Source organism: Hyperoodon ampullatus, assembly GCF_949752795.1.
Source record: "Hyperoodon ampullatus genome assembly, chromosome: 9".
Lineage (NCBI taxonomy): Eukaryota > Metazoa > Chordata > Mammalia > Artiodactyla > Ziphiidae > Hyperoodon > Hyperoodon ampullatus.
Window position 1 is genome coordinate 2664990 of NC_136922.1, and position 21472 is coordinate 2686461.

At 37.4% G+C, this 21472-nt stretch overlaps 2 protein-coding genes across 2 annotated transcripts in view; one reads left to right on the forward strand and one right to left on the reverse strand.

Moving 5' to 3' along the window:
• Positions 1-17587, reverse strand: part of SPMIP7 (sperm microtubule inner protein 7) — a gene marked incomplete at both ends in the record, with an annotated part of 45975 nt that extends 28388 nt beyond the window's left edge. Inside the window, 5 exon segments of the mRNA XM_079711241.1 lie at positions 800-938; positions 3256-3332; positions 16394-16578; positions 17038-17050; positions 17054-17587. Of these exon segments, the coding sequence (XP_079567367.1) occupies positions 800-938; positions 3256-3332; positions 16394-16578; positions 17038-17050; positions 17054-17587 (948 nt within the window).
• A 2830-nt stretch (positions 17588-20417) lies between these two features.
• The window catches only part of ZPBP (zona pellucida binding protein), a gene marked incomplete at both ends in the record, with an annotated part of 85387 nt that continues 84332 nt past the window's right edge, over positions 20418-21472 (forward strand). The window contains one exon of the mRNA XM_079712001.1: positions 20418-20544. Within this exon, the coding sequence (XP_079568127.1) occupies positions 20418-20544 (127 nt within the window). The remainder of the gene's footprint in view (positions 20545-21472) is intronic.

The window sequence follows — 21472 nt, forward strand, 5'->3', positions numbered from 1 at the left end:
GTTACTGTAATTTCTAGTATTTAAGTTCCAATTACTGTAATCTCTAGTATATATGTTCTAAGTTACTGTAATTTCTAGTATACAAGCTTCAGTCCTCTCGTATCACAGGCAAGAGCCCCAGTCACCCAATGGAAAGCACTCCCCGAGCACCCTTATTCACTCCGGGGGTTGCTCCAGAGCCACTCCTGGTCTCTGCTCTGCTCGCAGACCCTCAGGGTCAGTTTGTTTTCTCACAGCTGGAATTTGCCTCGTTAGCCACCTCCTTTGGGCTGAAGCCCTTGTGAAAGGTCTGGTTTGGATTTTCATCCCAAGACTGTGCTTTCTTGGCTCCCCCTTAGCCCATGCTCCACAGCCCCAGGCTAGTCTCCCCCACCCAGAGCCATCATCTTAGACCATCATCTCACCAGGAAGGACTTTGGATACAAGTATAATTCAACACTAAACAATATGTAATAAAAGACCAATTTTCACAAGGTATAAAAATATTTTAAAGGAGTTGAGAGATCCTTAAACATAGTTATAGGAATCCAGGCACATTTTTGGTCCTTTAATTGGTTTTAATTTCTGTGCACAAATCCTGTGCTGAGATTTTATATTAAAACTATACTTTTCCTCTCTAATTATCCTTCTTCTCTGTAAAAGCTGAAGTTTTTCAAGATACTGTGGGCTTCTTAACCTGTAGTTCACAAACCTCTTAGGAGTCCATGTTTAGAGCTGTATTTCAATATAATTGATTTCCTTTTTAGTTTTGTGTACTTTTATGTATTAAAAAACTTCATTATGAGAGGTGATCACTGACCTGAGTTATTGCTGGCAATCCTTCATATCTTTTCAGTGTAAAACACTGTGAGATAGGGTCAGCAGCTTTTTCCACTGTTGTTTCTTCTGGATCAAGTTTTGGTGGTAGCATCTCGTCCCAAGGAACTATTTCATAAGCCCTATGAAATTATTAAATAATGACATTTTATGAAAAATACATATTCAGTTGGCATAGTTCCTAACAATATCATATTCTATTGTAGGAAGAATTCTCAACTGCCCCCCAACATTCCTGCCCCTGGTGTACATACTGTATGTAGTCACCTCCCCTCAAGTGTGGGCAGAACAAATGTGTATGGTAGGGTATCACGCCTATGATAGTTTATATGGCAACTTTATATGGCAAAAAGAGATTGTGCACAGATAATTAAGGTCCCTAATCAGTTGAATTTGAGTTAATAATAAAAAAAGGCAGATTATCCTAAGTGGTTCTGACCTAAACAGGTGACCCCTAAAAAGAAGCAAGAAAACAGCAGCAGACACACTTCAGTTATCCTTAAACACATCCTGTGAGTCCTAGAGCTGCGCTGAGCTGAATTCTGCCAACAATCCGAATGATCCTGGGAGACTGGGACTCAGCCGCTGCTGACATCTTGATTTCAGCCTGAGAAACCCTGAGCATTGAATTCAGCGGGGACTTGCCAGCACTTCTGTCTTATGCAAACGTGAGACACTAAATGGGCATGATGTACAGCTGCCATATTGTGGTAATCTGTTACACAGCAATAGAAAACTAATGCATACACGTATATACATCTTACACTTTACCAAAAAAAAATTTCATTTGAGCTTTGCAGCAGGGCAAGAAGAACATTAATTTACAAATAAATAAGCTATGGCTTAGAAAACTGAAATTGTTTGCTTAAGGTCACTCAGCCACTGATGGTTGAAGTTAGACCTCTGATCTTGATTACCTGCCACTGAGGAGTCAGTAACATTCACATGATGTTCACCCCCCTGCCCCTAAAGCACTTTCTTAGTTTGCCACCCGAGCACTAGGTCTCTGCATTTCCTCCCCCCAACACCCCATTGGTTCCCTCCTCTCAGTCCCTTTTGCTGGCACACCCCCCCACCACCATTTTTCTCCTCTTTCTTGATGTACAGATGCCAGGACTCAAGCTCTGTTCTTCTCCTCTGGCTCATCCAGTGTTGGGGCTTGACATCCCTGCCCATAAGCCATGACACCCAGACTTGTTCCTCCAGCCCAGACCTCTCCCCCAGACTGCAGACCCACAGACCCCGTTGCCTACTTGACACATCCACTTGGATGTCTAATGAGCATCTTTATATTCAGCACATTTAAAACTGACCTCTGATCTTTCCCTCCAAACCTGCTCCACCTGCCTTCATCTTGATAAGTGATGGCTTCAGTCTATCCAGCTGCAGAGCCCTAAACCTTGGAATCATTCTCCATGCCTCTTTCTTTCAGACTCACAATCTCCAGTCTGGAAACTGTGTTGACTCTGCTCTCAAAATGTATCCAGAGGCCAGCAACTGCTACAACTTCCTACCACGCTCCTCCCAAACGCCATTATCTCTGACCTAGATGACAGCAGCAACCTTCTGCCTGGTCTCCCAGCTTCTCCCCTCCCCCAGTCCACTTTGAACCCAGCAGCCACCATGACTACTCTGATACACAAGTCTGATCTGGCCACTTCTCTGCTAACACCCTACTGTTTACAGTCTCTTCAAGTGCCCAGCAAGATCTGGTTCCTGGGCACACCCTGACCTCTTCTTTTGCTACCCGTCTCTTACTGCACTGTAGAGCCCTGGCCCTTGCTCTTCCTTGACACCTCAATCACACTTCTGACACAGGGCTTTTGCTCTATGCTCCCTTTGACTGGGAAGTAGTCAATCCAGATATCGGCACATCACCCACTTCCAAGTTCCTGCTCAAATCTCATCGCTCAAGGAGGCCTACCCGGACCTCCTAGTTATTATGGAAGCCTGTTACTCCACACAGGACACTCTTGATATTCTTATCCTGTTCTATTTTTTCTCTCCTAATTTTTTCATTGACTCATCACCTGCTAAGATATGAACTATTTACTTATTATGTTTGTGGCTTATTGTCCGTCTCCCTTTAGAGTGAGTGCGGGCATGGACACATAACAGATACTCTATATGATTTTTGACTGAGTAAAAAAGTTCTCCTTCAAACTTCTCTGCTCTCATTTTCTATGATGCTGGACATCCTTATCTCGTCCTGTCTCTCTGAGCCTTTCCTTTCTGTTTTGGTTTTATTTTTCTATTAAATATAGGTTTTCTTCCTTTAACTGTTTATTTTAGCAATCACTGTAAGTAAGTAAAGAATTGTGTCTGAGAGTCTTTGAATTCCTCACAGGATCCAGGATATTGTGGACACAAAGGAGTTGTGTTATTAAAGAAAAAAGAAATACATTTTTAAATCAAATTCTACTGGGGAAAAATGCTTACTTTTGTGTAGAGGACTTGTAAAATGAGTCTTTTGCATTATATTTCTTGTTTGATTGTAAAAGTGGTTCTCCATCATCCTAGAAGGGGTGAATAATAAGTTTAAAAAGATTAGATGTAAATGAAAATTGCTAATGTTTTATATTCACCATGCTTTCTTTTTCTCTCTTTCTGCATTTTTCTTCTTTCAAAGCACGTCTTGGATCCACCATATTTAATGCTTTCCTACTTTCCTCTATTGTCTTGGAAATTTACATTGTGTGTGTATGTGTGTGTGTGTGTGTGTGTGTATACTCCTACTAATTAAATTTCAATTTACAAATATATGTTATTCTACTCATTTCTGATTTTTGGCTTAATAATTTTTTTTAAGATTGAAATGTATGTAATTAATTTTAGACCTTTCTTGTTTTCTAATATATACACAAAAGACTATTTTTTTCTTCTTAGCAGAGTTTTAACTCCTTTATACAAAATTTGATATGTTTCATTTTCAAATTTATCATTCAGTTTAAAACATTTTCTAATTTCTCCTGTGATTTCTTCTTTGATCCATGGATTATTTAGAATTGTGGTGTTTAACTTAAAAATATTTGATGCTTTCCTAGACATCTTATAGTTATTTATTTTTAATTTAACTCTGTGGTGGTTTGAGAACATATATAGTAAATTACAGTCACTGATTTTTGAATGCTAAACAAATCTTGCAATCCTGGAATAATCCCCACTTACTTGTGATGTATCATCCTTTTTATATATTACCAAATTCAATATAGTAAAATTTTGCTAAGGATTTTTTTGTCTGTTCATATCAGACTAATTTTTGTTGTAATATCTTTCTCATATTTTGGTGACAGGCTTCTTTTGTCCTCAAATATATTATTTGGGTAAAATTATATTATTTCTTCCTTAAATATCTGATCTTGCCCATCAGTAAAACTATCTAGCCCTGGAGTTTTTTCTGTAGAAAGTGTTTTGATAATCAGTTAAACTATTTAATAGATATAGGGCTACTCAGACTTGCTTATTATGTCAGTTTTGTTGTGTTTTCAAGGAATTTTCTCAGCTTAGCTAAGCTGTCAGATTGACTGGCATAAAGTTGTTTATCATATCCTTTATTAAAAAAATAAACTGTATTGAGGTATAATATACTGTAATGAACTAAATTCGATAAATGCACACAATTTGATGAGATATTATAGCTGTGTATACCCATGAAAACACAACAGACAAAATTCAGAGCATTTATATTTTGCAGAAGTATTTCTCATGCTCCTTTGCATCCATATCTCCCCCTGTTCCCAGGCCAGGGCAAAAAATGATCTGCTTTTTGTCACTCTATATTGGTTTGCATTTTTAGAGCTTTATGTAAATAGAATCAGTTGGTATGTAATAGTTTGTTTCTGGCTACTTTCATTCAGTATAATGATTTTGAGATTCATTCATGTGGTTGCATGTATCAGTAGATTTTTACTGCTGAATACTATTCCATTGTATGACTATGCCACAATTTGTTCATACTTTCACATGCATGTGAACATTTGTTTCCACATTTTGGCAATTATGAATAAAGCTGCTTTGAATATTTATGTTCAAGTCATTGTGTGGACATACATTTAAATTTGTCTTGGGTAAATATCTAGGAGTAGAATGGCTGGGACACTTGATAGGTGTGTGTTTAACTTCTAAACAAAGTGTTGAAGAGCTTCCAAAGTATCTGTAATGTTTCACAATCCCACCAGCAGTGTGTGAGAGTTCCAGTGTTCTGGATCCTTGTCAACACCTGGAATTTTCAGTCTTTTAAGTTTTAGCCATTGTGGTTATATACAGTTTTTCACTAATGACTCAGCACATTGAACATCTTTTCATGTATTTTTTAGCCATTCTTATTTTTTTTTGTGAAGTGTCTGTTCAGATCTTTTGTTCATTTTTCACTTGGCTTGTTTGTCTTGTTATTGATTGATTTTAAGAGGTTTTTATACATTATAGATACAAATCCTTTGTCATATATGTGACTGTGAATATTTTCCCATTGTGTGGCTTGCTGTTTCATTTTCTTAACAATGCATTTTGAAAATCTAAATATTAAAAAAAATTGCAATCTTAATTTTATATTGAGGCCTATTATCCATTTTAAGGTTAATTTTTTGCATATGTTAATATAGTAAAACTTGATTTTTTTCCCCATAGGATATCCAGTTGTTTTAGTAATATATTAAGACTTCCCTTTCTTCACTAAAATGCTTTGGCACATTAAAAAAATCAAATGGCAATATATTAGGTGGCTCCACTTCTGGACTCTCTTTTATGTTCCGTTAATCTGTATCTATAATTTTCCCTTTGGTACTGATTATTGTAATTTTATAGTAAGACTTGAAATGAGGTGGCATAAATCCTCCAAGTTTATTCTTCTTATTCAAAATTGTTTTAGCTATCTTAGGTTTCTGTTTTATATTGATTTTATAATCAGCTTGCCAATTTCTTCAAAAGTGCCTCTTAAGATTTTGATGGAGTTTGCACTGAAACTATCTATAGATCAACTGGGGAAGCATTAACATATTAACAATAATAAGTCTTTCAGTCCATAAATCTGGTTTGCTTTCCATTTATTTAGGTCTTCTTTAATTGATTTCATTCAGCAATGTACTCTAGTTGTCAGTGAAGAAAATGTGCATGTGCATGTGTTTCACTAAATTCTATGTTGATTTGGGCCCTATTGTAAACAGAATCTTTTGAAATTTCATTTTCCCATTGTTGCCTTCTGATATGCACAAATACAACTGGTTTTTGTATATTAGCAATAAACCTATACCTTTAATAAATTCAGCTATTACCTTTAGTAGTCGTTTTGAAGATTCCTGAGGATTTTCTATAAATATTATGTCATCTCTATGTAAAGATAGATTTGTTTCTTCCTTTCCAATATTTATGACTTCTACCTCTCTTCCTTACCCTGCTGCAATAGCCATTACCTCCATTGGATGGAAAATAAAAGTGGTAAGAGCAGGCATTTTTGTATTGTTCCTGATTTTAGAGAAAGAAAATTGTCTTTCATCATTACTTTAGCCTTAGTTTATCACAGATGCCTTAAATATCAGGTTGAGGAAGTCCCCTAATAAATCTAATTTGTTGAGAGTTTTTATTACAAATGAATATTGATTTTTCCCTTATTCCTAAGAATAGTCTTGGTTATTTCTGATTCTTTGGTTTCTGTATCCATTTTATAAAGAAATTTTCATTTTCCACAAATACACAGATAGTATATTGATTGAAATTGCATTGAAACTATAAATCAACTTAGAAAGGTCTAAAAAAATTTTAAATGTTGAGTCTTCCAATCCAGATAATAGTATATTTCTCTCTATATTTGAGTATTTTAAAATTTCTCTCAATACACTTACTAGTTTTGCCACAGGTTTCTTGAATATATTTTGTTAGATTTATTACTCAATAGTTAATAATTTTGATGCAATTTTAAATGATAGCTTAAAATTTTTAAAAATGTTCTGCTTCTCACTGATATTTAGAATACAATTAATGATTTTACAATAATATTTATTTCTAGAAACCTTATTACACTCATTTTTAAATTTTAGTAAGTTAACTGCAGATTTAATTGGATTTTAACATGCATAATCATATTATCAAGAATAATAGATTTGTTTAACACTTTTTAAGTTTTATACTATTTTTATGTTTCTTTGATTTGGCTGGCTAGGAACTCCAATGTGTAGAGTTCAAATATTGTTTGATTTACCTTTTCATAGATATCTATTGTTAATTTGAGGATAATTTTCAGTTCTTTTCATCAAACTTTTTTCTTTTTTTGCCTGTTTAGATGAGTATATGACTTTTCTACTGTGATACAGTTAGTTATGTTCACCAATTTCCTAAAGTTAAGCAAATCTTACGTTGCTGGGGTAGACTTAACTTTATCATGATGTAGTAACCACGTGCTATATTGCTAGACCCTAAACATGTGTGTGCATCTTCAGTCTTTACCTGATACCTTTCATTACTGATTTCTACCTTAATTCATTTGCAATCAGAGCATATTCTGTGTATAATTTCAATTCTTTTAATTTATTGATTTGTTTTATGTCCCAGAATACAATTTACCTTGGTGAACCGTCTGTGTGAATTGAAAAGAATTCCTATTCTGCTGTTGTTGTGTGCACTATACCAAGTAGGTCAAGTCAGTCAATAATGTTTTTTTATATCTTCTTTTTTTTTTTTTTTTTTTGCGGTACGTGGGCCTCTCACTGTTGTGGCCTCTCCCGTTGCGGAGCACAGGCTCCAGACGCGCAGGCTCAGTGGCCACGGCTCACGGGCCCAGCCACTCCACGGCATGTGGGATCCTCCCGGACCAGGGCACGAACCCGTGTCCCCTGCATCGGCAGGCAGACTCTCAACCACTGCGCCACCAGGGAAGCCCCTTATATCTTCTTTTTATATCTTCTTTTTATATCTTCTTTATCTTCACTTTTTTTTCTGTCTACCTTTTCTATCAGTTACTAAGAATGGAGTGTTTAAATCTCTGATAGTGATTGTGGATCTGCTTTTCAGTTCCATCAGTTTTTGCTTCATGTATTTGAGTTGCGTTATTAGGTCATTTTATAAATTGACTTTTATCATCATGGAATATCTATCTGGTAAAATTTCTTGTTCTGAAGTCTACTTCATTTGGTTTTATTACAGATATTTCTTTAACTCTTTTTTGTTCAGTATATATTTTCCCATCTTAAACTTTTATCTATTTCTATTTAACATGATTTTCTTGTAGCCAGAATAGAGTTGGGTATTAATTTTTTTTATCCAACATAAATATTGCTGACTTTAAATTTAATTATATATAGTTAGAGTCAATATAACAATTGACATAATTTGGTTTAAATCTAGTTTTAAAATCTAGCTTTATTTACTATTTGTTTCACCTGCTCCTTTTCCTTTTGCATTACTTTGCTTTGGATTAGTTAAGGTAATATTTTCCCTCTTTACAATTTAATTTTATCTCTGCCTATTAGCTTTCTTTCTCTCTTTCCTTCCTTGCTTCCTTTCTCTCTCTCTCTCTCTCTCTCTCTCTCTCTCTCTCTCTCTCTCTCTTTCTTTCCTTTATCATGGTCACTCTAGGATTTACAATACACATCTTTAATTCTAGGGTTTACAGTATATTACACCATTTCACAAATGGTGTAAAAATTACAACAGCATATCCCCATTTTCATCCTGACATTCCCTGGATTACTGTTATACAGTTTACTCCTACATATGCTATAACTTCTAACTACTTGTAATGGTTGTTTCTTTAACAGTCAGTACACTTTAACTAAATTAAAAACAAAGCATAGTATTTTATTTTTACCCACATATTTACCATTTCTGTTGATCTCAAATCCATTTCATTGTGGAAACTCAAATTTCCATATACTTTAGTTTTTTCTATCTGAAGAACTTCCTTTACGTCTGCTAGCAATGAATTTTCTCAGCTTGGTTTTTCTGAAAATGTCCTTGTGTGTTTTGACTTTATTTTTGAAATGTGTTATTTCTGGTCAAAGTATTCACAGTTGATTTTTTAAAAATTTCAAATGTGTCTTCATTTTATTCTGGCTTGCACAGATTCTGACAAGAAACCTACTGTCATTCTTCCATGTGTTCCTCTGTACATATTTTTTTCTCTATTTTAGGATTTTCTCTTTATCACTGTTTTTCCACAATGTGATTGATGTGCATGGTTTTATTTATCTTTACTCAGCTTGGCATTTGCTGAATTTTGGGGATCTGAAGATTTATAATTTTCTTCAGTTAGGAAAAATTTGGGCCATTATTTCCCCAAATATTTTTTTCCCACCTTCCTTTTTACCCTGGAATTCCAAATACATGTATGTTAGACTGCTCGACACTGTCCCACAGCTGACTGATGCTTTAGTTGTTAATTTTCTCTCTGTATTTCATGTTTGAGTTTCTACTGCTATGTCTTTAATTTCACTGACCTTTTATTCTGCAGTGTCTACTCTGTTCTTGAAGCTATCCATTTATCTTTCATTTTAGACATGGTGTTTTTCTCTAGAAGTCCTTCTGAGTCTTGTTTGTATGGCCCATTTTCCACCTCATCATAGTTGTGGTCTCCTCTACATCCTGAATGTAGGGAACACATTTGTAATAGCTGCTTGAACATATCCCTGTCTGCTTGTTTCTTCATGTCTGTCACTTCTGTGTCTGGCCTTACTGACTTACTTCTGCTCCTGACTATGGGTAATATTTTTCTTCTCCTTTGCATAAAAAATAATTTTTAATTGAGTTTTGCTTATTTTGAATGTTAGTTTATTGGTTGCTAGAACTTATTTTAATACTTAAATAGTGTTAGATTCTGTTCCAGCACAAAGTTCCATACTTGCAATCAGTTGGGTGCTTTTGAGGGTTGCTTTTAAGCTTTGTTCATTAAAGTCCAGAGGAAACTTTAGAGTAGGGCTAACTAAGCCTGACTACAGAGGTGACATCCTTCTAAAGTGTCCACCTGACATCTCATGAACTAAAAAGTTTCTTCCTTCTACTTTGTGGGGACATGGACATTCCCTGTCTGTTTGAGCTTCAGAAAATGATCATGCCAGTTCTTTACAATAGGTGTTTCCTCAGCTTTGGTAGTTTCCCTTTAAGGAGGCACAGATCAGTGCTCAAAGATCTGCTCATTCTCTCTCCCAGACCTCCAGAGCCCCCTCTCTGTAGCTCCCTCCTCCCTGGTATCCTACTCTGCAAATTCTGCTTGGCTTGCCCCTCACACCCAGAACACCAACCTCTGTCTCCTCAACTGCATGAAAGTGTGAAGCTTTGTATGGATTTCCCTTCCCTGGACTGTGGTTTAGAAACTGTCTCCGGGTAGTAAGCCAGTACGATTGTGGAGTTCACAATGTTCTTCTTCCTTCCTCAGAGAGCTCAGTACTTCACTGCCTCTTGTCTAGTGTCTGGAAGCCATTATTTCTCAAAATTTGCCCAGTTTTCTACATTATTAAGGCAGAATAGTTGAGTGCATGTTACTCCATCTCCTGTACTTCATTAATTTCTTCTGTTATCTTTTTTCTCGCTTTGTACTACTGTTGGTTTCCTTTGCTGTCCATTTTCTAGCATTTTGAGAAGGGAATTTCATTCATCAAGAAAGGTGCTACTGGTGTTTAGTGGGGAGAAGCCAGGAATGCTGCTAATCATCCTTCACTGCACAAAATCTCCCCCACAACAAAGAATTATCCAGCCCAAAATGTCATTGCGCCAAAGCTGAGAAAACCTGGTTTAACATATTATTCCCATTCTATCATTTAGTTTTTCTTCAGGGACTCCAATTATACATATATTCTTTCTTCTTTGCTTATCTTCCTTTTCAACCATTTTCACTCAGATATTTTAAACTAATTCTTCATTCTTCTTCTCTTGGAGGTCTTCCTGCCTTTCTTCAAAGTCCCCCATTAAATTTTTATTTTAATTAAATCTTATTTAATTTTAGTTTCCTTGGGCATCATGTAATTAGAAATTAGGTCTGAATTTTGAAATGAATTTTCTTTCATTTATTTCACCTAAAATTTTATTTGTAAATCTTTGAATTTCTTTATGCAGGCAATTTTCATATTCTCAAATGCTTGCCTGAAAATATATAATAAACTTCAGAGTGTTATATTACAATTTTTTTATAGTTGATTTGGGGAGGAATTTTCTTCACTAAAGTATTTTGATTCTTGTTTTCTGTTTTATTACAGTTTCCTTTAATTCATTCTGTGAATTTTGTGTGGCTTAATATTTGTAGTTCAATGGTACCCTCTTCTGTCAGTGTAGCTAAGTACAGTTTCTTTAATAAAGTTTTTTCCTTATCTTAGTTGACTGTTACCAGAGGGGGTGTATAATCTCCAATTAAATAATTATTTTTGCCTTTCAGGATCTTAAATTTTCCTCTTTTCCTTCTTTTTTTTTTTTTCTTTTAAACTTCTTCTCCTATACAATCGATTCCTTTCAGAAACTGCCATCTCAGATCACATGTTCTTTTAACTTCTTCTCTGTAGACTTAGACTTTAGACTTAGACATTATCTATATTTTTAGTCTTAGACTTTGTCTATTTATCCATGGTTTTGACCAATTTTAAGCTGGCTTCTGTCTACCATGTAATTTTTCCAAAGCTGTCCTCATTTACCAAAAAAGGGTTTCTGTTGAGATGTTGAGACATGACTTGTTAGGATTTTCTGTTTTCTTTTCTTTTGAACTTGCAGTAATTTGAGATTTAGAATTTCTCTGTCTTCTAGTTATGGTGATGGTAAGGTTTTTGTGTACTGTCATTTGTCTTGTTCTGCACTGTTTTTGAGGCTATGTGGGGATGCACAGTTTTATGAGGTCAGCATTATATTTGGCTTCCCCAGAGTTATATATTTTTGTTCTTCTTGATTGACATTGGCAGATATTTATCAATTGTTTATCAGTGAACCAACTTGTGGCCTTGGTGTTCTTTTAAAATATATGTCTGTTTTCTCTTTTCTTATTTCTCATTTTATCTCTATTATATCCTCCATTCAACTTAAAAAACTGACTATTTTTTTTTCTCATTTTGAGATGGATGCTGGCTTAGTTCTTAAATTTTCAGGTTTTCTTCTGTTATAACATATTCATTTAAGATTATACATTTTCCTCCAGGCACTGTTATAGTTGCATTCCCACACGTTGCTACAATAATTCTATTTTATTTTATTATTTTTAGTGATAATTTTTGTTTTTATCCCTTAGAAGTTTGTATACAAGAAAACTAAAAGTAAATGAACACCAACATTTACAATTCCAGATCCCTTCATTTTTTAGAATTAGCAGTAGTCAAATTAATATGAAGAACCTGGAGGAGGCCAGGTAGCAGAAAAATATATAAACAATTGACCTAAATATCTTGACAAGCTATGTAACTATTAGAAAATCACTTATTTCTCTCTGGGTTTGTTTCTTCATCTGTTAAATGAAACTTCAGAATTGTATGATTCTTACTGAAGTAGTTACAGATGAAATTATATGATGCCTGGAATTTTCTTTAAAATAACTGAGTGAGTTTAGGATGGGAGTATAGATTATATAAAACTGGCCAAATACCTGGATACCCAGGCGGAACACACAGTTTTCTCAGGTGCACAGAGCACATTCTCTAGGCTACATTGTAGGTGCCAAAGCAAGTCTCAGGAAATTTAAAAGGACTGAAAGCTTGTAAAATATATTAATACTTTCTGAACACAGTGGAATGAAACTAGAAATCAGTAGACTGGACTAAAATTAAAAACTGATATATGAAAATTAAACATCACACCCCTAAATAACCATTGGGTTAAAGAAGAAATAACATGGGAAATTAGAAATTATCTTGAGACAGATGAAAACAAAAACATAAGTAATGGGGTTCAGCAAAAGGAGTGCTAAGAGGAAAACTCATAGGTATAAATGCTTGTATTAAAGAAGAATGATCTCAAATCAACCACCTAAATTTACACCTTAAAAAAACTAGAAGAAGAACAAACTAAACCCAAAGCTAGCAGAAAAAAGAAAATAATAAAGATTAGGTCAGAAATACACAAAATAGAGAATAGAAAAACAACAGGGAAAATCAATGAAAGCAAGAGTTGGTTCTTGAAAAGATCAACAAAATTGACAAACATTTAGTTAGATTGACTCAGAGAAAAAGAAAGAAGGCTCAAATAACTAAAATCACAAATGAAAGAAGGGACATTACAACTGATTTTTGCTGGAGGAGGTCATTGAGAGGACGTGACCACCCACTGACCCATGAGCTGAACTCAGGCAATCAGAGGCTCCTCACCCCCTCCTCTGTCCTTGAAATGAATGTATGTTCTGCCCACTGGTCCCACAGGAGGAGCTGTTTCAGGAACACAGCCTTGAGAGAGTAACGTTTCGTTGAGACCATCTGGACAGTATATGTGACTGAACCCTATTAAGTCCTCTACATAAACTTGAAGATTCTGGAGGGTGGGTGCGGAGATCTACTCAACTTAAGGCACCTAAGACAAGCGTAAGTAAGTTTCCTCGGTAATTAAACCTGCCACCTACCCGTCTGGAGAGTCTGCCTCTTTCTCCTTGCCCTGTGAGTACAGGGGCCAGTTTTGGATTTCACCTGGGGAACTCCTGAGGTTTTGAACCAACAATTTTACAGAAATAAAAAGGATTATAAGAAAGTACTATGAACAGTTGTACACCAAACGATTATATAACCTACATGAAATGGACAAATTCCTAAAAACACATAACCTACCAAGACTGAATCATGAAGAAACAGAAAATATGAACAGACCTATAACTAATAAGGAGATTGAATCAGTAATCAAAACTCCCAACGAAGAAAAGCTCCAGATCAGATGGCTTCACTGGTAAATTCTACAAAATATTTAAAAAAGAATTAACACTAATCCATTTCAAGCTCTTCCAAAAAAATTGAAGAAAACACTTCCAAATTCATTCCATAAGGCCAACTGATACCAAAGCCAGACAAAGACACTCCAAGAAGAAATGGACCAATATCCTGATGAATACTGATGCGAAAGTCCTCAAATACTAGAAAACAGAATTTAACACACATCTGAAAGGATTATACACCATGACCAAGTGGGGTTTATTCCTTGAATGTAAGGAATTGTAATTGTGCATTAATACATTGTGTAGCAATGTAAAATGGATTAGCCGCTACGGAAAACAATAGCTGGCTCCTCAAAACATTAAACACAGAATTACTATTGAGCAATTCCATCTTTCGGTATATACTCCAAAGAACAGAAAGTGGGGTCTTGAAGAGATATCTGTACACCCACGTTCATAGCAGCATTATTCACGATAGCCAAAAGGTGAAGCAACCGAAGTGTCCATTGTTGGATGAAAGGATAAACAAAACGTGGTATATACATAAAATGGAAGATTATTCGGCCTTAAAAAGGAAGGAATTCTGACATATGCTACAGCAAGAACACTGTTGTCCATGAGGACACTACGCTAAGTGAAACGAGACAGTCACAAAAAGACAAATACTGTATGATTTTGCTCATATGAGGTAGCTAAAGTAGTCAAATTCATAGAGAAAGAAAGTAAAATGATTGCTAGGGGTTGAGAGGAGGGAGGGAAAGGTAGTTAGTATCTGATGGATATAGAATTTCAGTTTGGTAAGAAGGAAGGAGTTATGGAGATGGACAGTGGTGATGGCTGCACACCAATGTGCTTAACACCAATGAACTACACACTTAAAAATGGTTAAGATGGTTGTTACTGAGGGTGTGTACACTAAAATTCATATGTTGTAGCCCCTACCCCAATATGATGGTATTTGGAGGTGGGGCCTTTGGGTAATTAGGTTCAGATGAGGCTCCCATGACAGGATGAAACTAGGAACAAAAAACAACTGACCACAGTTAAATGTCTAGATAAGGTTGAAATAGGACAAAAAATCAGCAATATAATCTTTCAGGATCTTGTTTTGATATTTATGAAAGTCCACTGAAAAGCATAATGGTGTGTGATATAATTAATTCTGAGAAGATATCCTTCTTTATCAGAATGTATGAGAAATTATGTGTATTTAGGTTTGCTAAAAGCTGAAAGTATTTATTATTTATAATTAATGATTATTTCCAGAATCACTGAAAGCATAGGCCAAATTATATTGAAATCAATCCCTGAACTGCAAGTATTGTTCTTTAAAACTGTTAATAGCTCATAACAGCTACTACTAATTAAATGCTTTACCAGGTTCCACGAATTTTGCTAAGTATTTTACCCACCTTAATTCATTCAATTTCTACAATTTTATAAGAGAATTTATGTATGAAGGAACTGAAAATTCTGGACTTTTTAACTTTATAACATGACTTTGTTTAACTTTACAACATCTAACAGATGTTATTGGTTCATTCCTTTGTCAGATATTTTTACATGAATAACAGTAAATAGCCCTCGCTATTATAAATTATAACTAGTATCTGAATTTTACAAATAAGGATACACAGGCATAGAGATTAGCAATGAGTCCTGGGTCATGGTGCAAGTAAATTTCCTGCCAGGAATAGAGTACAGACAGTCTCTAGAGCCTATTTTCTCCATTCTGCTGTACTGATCTAGGCAGTGAAATAGAGGCTAGATGAGCTCTATATTTGGTTCTGAACTGTTGGTGCAATGTCTGTTATCCCTATTTCAGTCGTAAGTTAGCTTCTTCACCTCTAATTTGTTGGAATGCTTTGACAGTTCACTCTTAGGAAAACTTACGAAAACAAATCAATATTGTTCTTAAAAATTACACTAGGTTTGGATTTTCTGCTTACAAGCAAAGTGTCATACTTGTCTAATATAGGACTACAATGAAAAATGATTTCGATTCCTTTAAAGAAGAGTTCTTGATAATGACTATTAGTGTACATTGAAACATTAACAAAAGATTGAGCTCAGGCTCCTTTCTGGACAGATCAGAAAACTGGTCACTAGTTCAGAATCAGTGAAAACTGTACTATGGCTGTAAGACTGGCCTGAACTCATCAATGGTTCCTTCAATGTGAATTGCATTTGCTTCTCAGTAATACCTTATTTCCCTAGATGGTATTTCAAATGTATTATAAAATAATTATTTCTTAAAATAGGTTATTGAACCTCATTTATATATTTACATGAACATTCCAAACTAAGGAATTTCCCTAAGCCTAGCCACTGAGGCCACAACTAGAGTGCACATTAAAAGCATAGTTCTTATCTCTCATCAAATTGCTCTTTTCTTGTTCAAGAGTGTGTATCTGGCGAGTGTGGCTTGGGACCATTATTTTGTGGGGCTTTGCATTTCTACTACCTTTGCCCTGATTCGTACTCCCTTCCTGGTCCCAAGTGCCTATGGCCTCTCTTCATGGAGGAGTGGCAGGAACCATGAGCTTCCACTGCTCCAAAAAACAATGATGTCACTGTTCCTCCACACAGCCTCCCTAGGCCTCTGATCTGTGGCTGGGCACTGCAGAGGAGTGGTGAAGAGGGCACAGCCTCTTAAGGCTAGAGCAAGCTCAGCATCTCTTGCTACAGCACTTGGTCTTTGCCTTTCCCACATGCTCAAACATGTTAATCTCTTTTCACTCCCTGCCTACCAGGCACATTCCATACAGGAACACTGCCCGTGGCTTTCTTCTGGAAGTTTCTCACCACTTCTGGGCCAGGCTTGTGACACGCTCTGGGAGTTCTTACAGAGAAACCAAAAGGTGCAGCAGTCAGTGAGTGTTCATCAAATTCTGCCTCTAGGAATGTGGTGGAGTTATTTATGCAGGGGTTGCCTCTCTTCAGCTCCTGTTCTTACAAGACCCCCAAATTTACTTTCAACTACTTTCACATTGCATTTCAGCTCCTGTAACCTAACTCTTTGATAATCATCAGCAAATTAATTTTTTCAAAGGACAGAGACAGATAAGGAGGCATGATACACAATTATCAAAGTTAAATATGAATTCCTTTGTGGCAAAATTAGGTTATCTGTGTGTTTAGAATAAATTATCTGATATATACTTTGTGTTGGCCACATACTGATGAATGTATTTTTTGGAAAACCAACTATTTTTTTACAAACAGGGTTATAAAAGGCTTATCATTCTTATTACTTTTTCCTTACAGTCCATAATTTAAAAATAAGAATTCCTTATTTGGTCTTTTACAATTTTATGTCAAATGAACTGCTAAATACTGAATCTTAGATCCATGCTCTTCTCTCTCATTTGAGAGTTTAAAAATTACAAAGCCCATGTCACTTCATTTACCTCCAAGTCTTGCTCAGATGGAAATGTCTGGTACTGCCCTGGAATTCCATCTCCTGTCTTGTTTTAGTTCTAGTAACACTTTTTTCCTTTTTAATGTCGTCTGAAGTCCTGTGTCTGGCCTGGGAACTCGATGTTGAGGTTTCACATCACTGAAATCTACCAAGCTTGGTATGGTTCTGCCAATGCCAGGCTTTAAGTCAGCATCACCACCAGGACTCACAAACCCTGAATAGGTGTCACCTAAGGGTACATCATCCCGAAGTGGAAATAATGGATAATCTGGCCCATACGGTGGGGGATAAGGATAGTGTAAATGATAGTCTGGTAGGACTGAAGGGGGATAAGGGTGAAATTTAAGAAAAGTCGGGTTGCATTTCTTTTCAATTCTGCCACAGTCATGTCTGTCCTCAACTCCTTTCACAAAAGGCATGTTCAGTTTTCGTGAGAGCGCATGATAGTGTGGGTAATCTATATTCTCAACAGCCTTTGTTCTTGAAAGGAAGGATCCTTCAGAGATACTTATCTTTCCAGGTGTGTGCTGTGAACCCATATCTACGGCCTTTCTCTTTAAAATTGTGGGTGACTGTACATTAACTGCTTCTGAAGTCTCCTTTCTCTTTAACTATAAAACTCTTATATTTCTAACCACTGAGGATTGGTTAACCTAACATAGTTATTGATTTGGCTTTCTCAATGTCAATAGAGTAGAGTTTTTTCTTTTTAAGGTAAATATTTTTTCTCCATCAAAGGAAGTAAGGGACCAGAACAGCAAAAAACAAAACGAAACAGAGCCGATGTTGCTTGACAACAGCTAGAACTCTAACACATTGGACCATTTATTATATACATCATAATTTAATTCTTAGGAAAAACAAAAACAGACTTGTCAGTAAAATCTCCATGACAGTTTCCTCAGCAATGCTCAGGAAGACTGTGCTCATTTGCAATTTTTTAATTTTTCCATAAGTTGTTACTTTATGGGTAAATGAGATTCAGTAAAGGGTATAAACAAAACAGTTAATGAAGAGGCAATATATTTTTTAAAGCATATCTCTGACATACTTTAAGTATTTACCTGATAGATATAAAAAAGTACAAAACACACTGCCTATATAAATTGTAAATTTAAATGCAGTGCAAAAAATGAACATGTATTACATTACACTTAAATCAATGTATCTAATTTTTAAGGATAGTAACTTGCAATTTATAGTCAAAGTACAGGTTCATCTTTTACGTGCCCTACATTATCCTTACTTACCTTTTTGCTACCATGATGGCAGAGTAAAAGCAATGAAGTTCTTAAACTCATTTTGGAAACTACAGTAAGTAGCAGCTATGAGCTCAATGCAAAAAAAAAAAAAAAAAAAAAAATCATCAATATACTGTTCATTTAAAAGCTCATTTCAAGTAGGTAACTTGGTCTTGCACGAAAACTGCTATCAAAGGAATTCCAGACAGTAGAATTTGGGCACAAAAGCTAACACCATCCCTACTGGAGTAAAAAGTGCAAATACTAATGACAGACCCACTTTCTTTTTGGTTTTCAGCAATCAGCTTTCCATCTTTAGAATCACACCATACATTAACTAAGACCTCCAATATTACTTCTTATTCTCAGGTTGAATATTAGGAATTTACACAGCAGACCAAGGCAGGAGGGACTGCTGAATTACAGAAAGCAGAGATTTCCAGATTTAGCATGGTCTGAACAGTCCTCTCTGCCCTTTATTCTCTACAAGTCCACAGTCCAAAGTTCATTTGGTAAAAATCATGTTGTGCAGGTTGACTTGTTTATAAAAATTAAAAGGAATTTTAGCAGAATATATATCCAGACAAATATAGTGATGTATTGGGTACTATTCAGTAAAATTTGTTTACTAGGTGTGCTCAAAGGAAGTGCAAGACCTTGACCAAAATGCTGGCTGGATCTAAATCATGCAGGTCTCTTTACTAAGACATGCCTGAACAGGCTGTACTCAATTCAGGACTTTATACAGATTAGAAAGGATTTCTAAAGAAGTAAATCTACTCAGTAGAATAAACTGTACTGGATACATTTTACCAATTAGCACATGCATAAAGATAGCCAGAAAACTCAAGAAATAAGCAGAAATTTCAATTTCCTTTGTTAATAAGAACCAAGGACTTCTTTGGATATTTACATAATCCTGGACATTTGGATATGTCCAGGAAGACATTTGGATATGTCTTCATCCTGGTCCTGGTCCAAAATAAACTCTCCTTCCTTTCTGCTAGATGTTTTCTGTTCTTTTCTTTTTTTAAAAAAATAACTTATGGTTATTTGAATGCTTACTTTATACCAGGAACTATCCCAGGAGTTGAGGTTAACATGGTGGCAAAACAGACACGATTCTAGCTGTGAAGACATAGTTGGTAAAGCAGGCCAGCTGAAAGACAGCAAGGGGCGATGCTCTCTGTGGCACAAACAAGCTACATCTGAAGGCATCGATGTTCGAGATACGCCACCGAACAAGCGGGGCGGTGGACTCAGGTGGGTGCTCAGGCTGTCCGTTCGAAAACCCTCGTGTGGAGAGAAGGACACCCAGAGATGGCTTTCAGACCACCTGGACCACTCATTTCTTCCGATTACACAGGGTTATTGGGCATTCTGTCTTCTGTTGCTTAAACTTCATTCTCCTATGTACTTGTACCAACTGGGTAAGATTTACTTGTATCGTAGCTCCCTTCACGTGAAGTGAATCCTTCCCACCGCAGAAACGCAGAGGATTCTAACACGTTCTGGCTATAAACGCCCACGTAGGCGGATGGGTGGTTTAATGCATCTTCCTGAACTCAGGTGATAAAAGACCATCTTTCGGGCTGAGCGCTGCATGCGGTCCATTCCATCGAAGGCTGTTGCCTCGTTCTTCCGGCCCAGCCTCTTCCTGGGGCTCAGGGCCCACTTCCATTCCCGGTGGCTGGACCCTGCATCCATCGCCCGGGTGCGTCCCATAAATCCGTAGGTAGTCAGCAGCCGACGTCGGGAGAGGCAGGCAGCCCTCTCGGCTGGACCGGCCCTCACTCCCGTGACCCTCGCCCTGTGGTCCAGAGTCGGCCTCAACGCTCAGACTCGGCCAGCCCGTCCCTCGGCCCGCGACTCTTCTGCGGCTCCACAACTTTCCACAGGTCGCCTATGCTTTCCGGGTTGCCTGAGCGACGGCGGGGTCCTGATGGCGGGCGAGTTCGCGCCCCCCAGGCCTCCACGACCCGTCCAGCCCCGCCCCCGCCCTGCCGGAAGTGGTGGCCCTTTTCCGGCCCCCCTTCCGGTCCCCCTTCCGGTCCGCTGGCGGGCGGGTGGGCGCGAGCTGCCTAACGACCTTCTACGCTGAGTGTCTGCCGGCGGCGGCGGCGGGTGGATGGAGGCCTCGGCCTCCGGCCGGGCGCGGCGGGGCTGGCTGCGGTCCCGGGCCGCGGGCTCCCCGCTCTCCCGGGCTGCGGTGGTCCTGGTGTTCTCCGCGCTGGTGCTGCGGGCGCCCGCGTCAGGTGAGGCGGCGGAGGGCGGCTCCGGACCGCGGCTCCCGGAGGTTTTTGTGTGTCACGGACGTCCGCTGCTGGGAAAGCCTGTATCACTGGTCCCGCTCTTGAATTTAATAGGAGGACTGGGCACACCGATGTCGTATAGACGGGCGAGGTCATTCAAACACCCACAGCTCAAGGCTTGAGATTAAATTGGCTGTTAACAAGCCCCTTATCAGCCCCCGGGTCCTTTGCCAGCTTTCCACGACGTACGGGGCTCAGGATTTCAGTGTATTTTGAAATAAGTAGACATCCCGCCGCTTTCTCATTTCCCGTGGTCCTGGAGCTCCATCTATTGGTTTTAGCTATAAAGTACAGGAAAGACTGGGAACTTAAAGTTTTGATACTCTGCTGCCGCCTTTTGTTTCCTCCTTTTGATTCAGAGATCCGAAATACTTTCTCATGCTTTCAAAATAGAGTTAAGATACCGAAGGGAGTGCTTAATTAAACGGGCGTCATTTAACTAGAAAGGTTTTGGCTGCGTTATTTTGCATTCAAGTTTTAGACTTTTTAGAAATAAAGTATCTCCCAGAATTGAATCATAGAAAGCACAAACGAGGTTTGTTTAAAATACAATTTGTGCAGAAAAGGGGCAATGAAAAAAGAAGCCCTCCAAGAATATGAATGAGGAAGGGCTGCGGAGGTAGACAGGGGATAGGAGGAGAATGGAAAGAAATGGGGTGAAGAGACATTACAAAATATGCCGAAGTCCAAAGGCCATTCTAGTTTAAGAAGAGACTAGCCGATAGCCGTTAATTACCCCATAGGAGAAGGATGCTTCTTGACCACGGCCCGTGATCTTATGCTAGGTACGACTCTGTGTGTGTGTGTGTGTGTGTGTGTGCGCGTGTGTGTGCGTGTGTGCGTGTGTGTGTGTTGTCTTTTGATCCAAGAA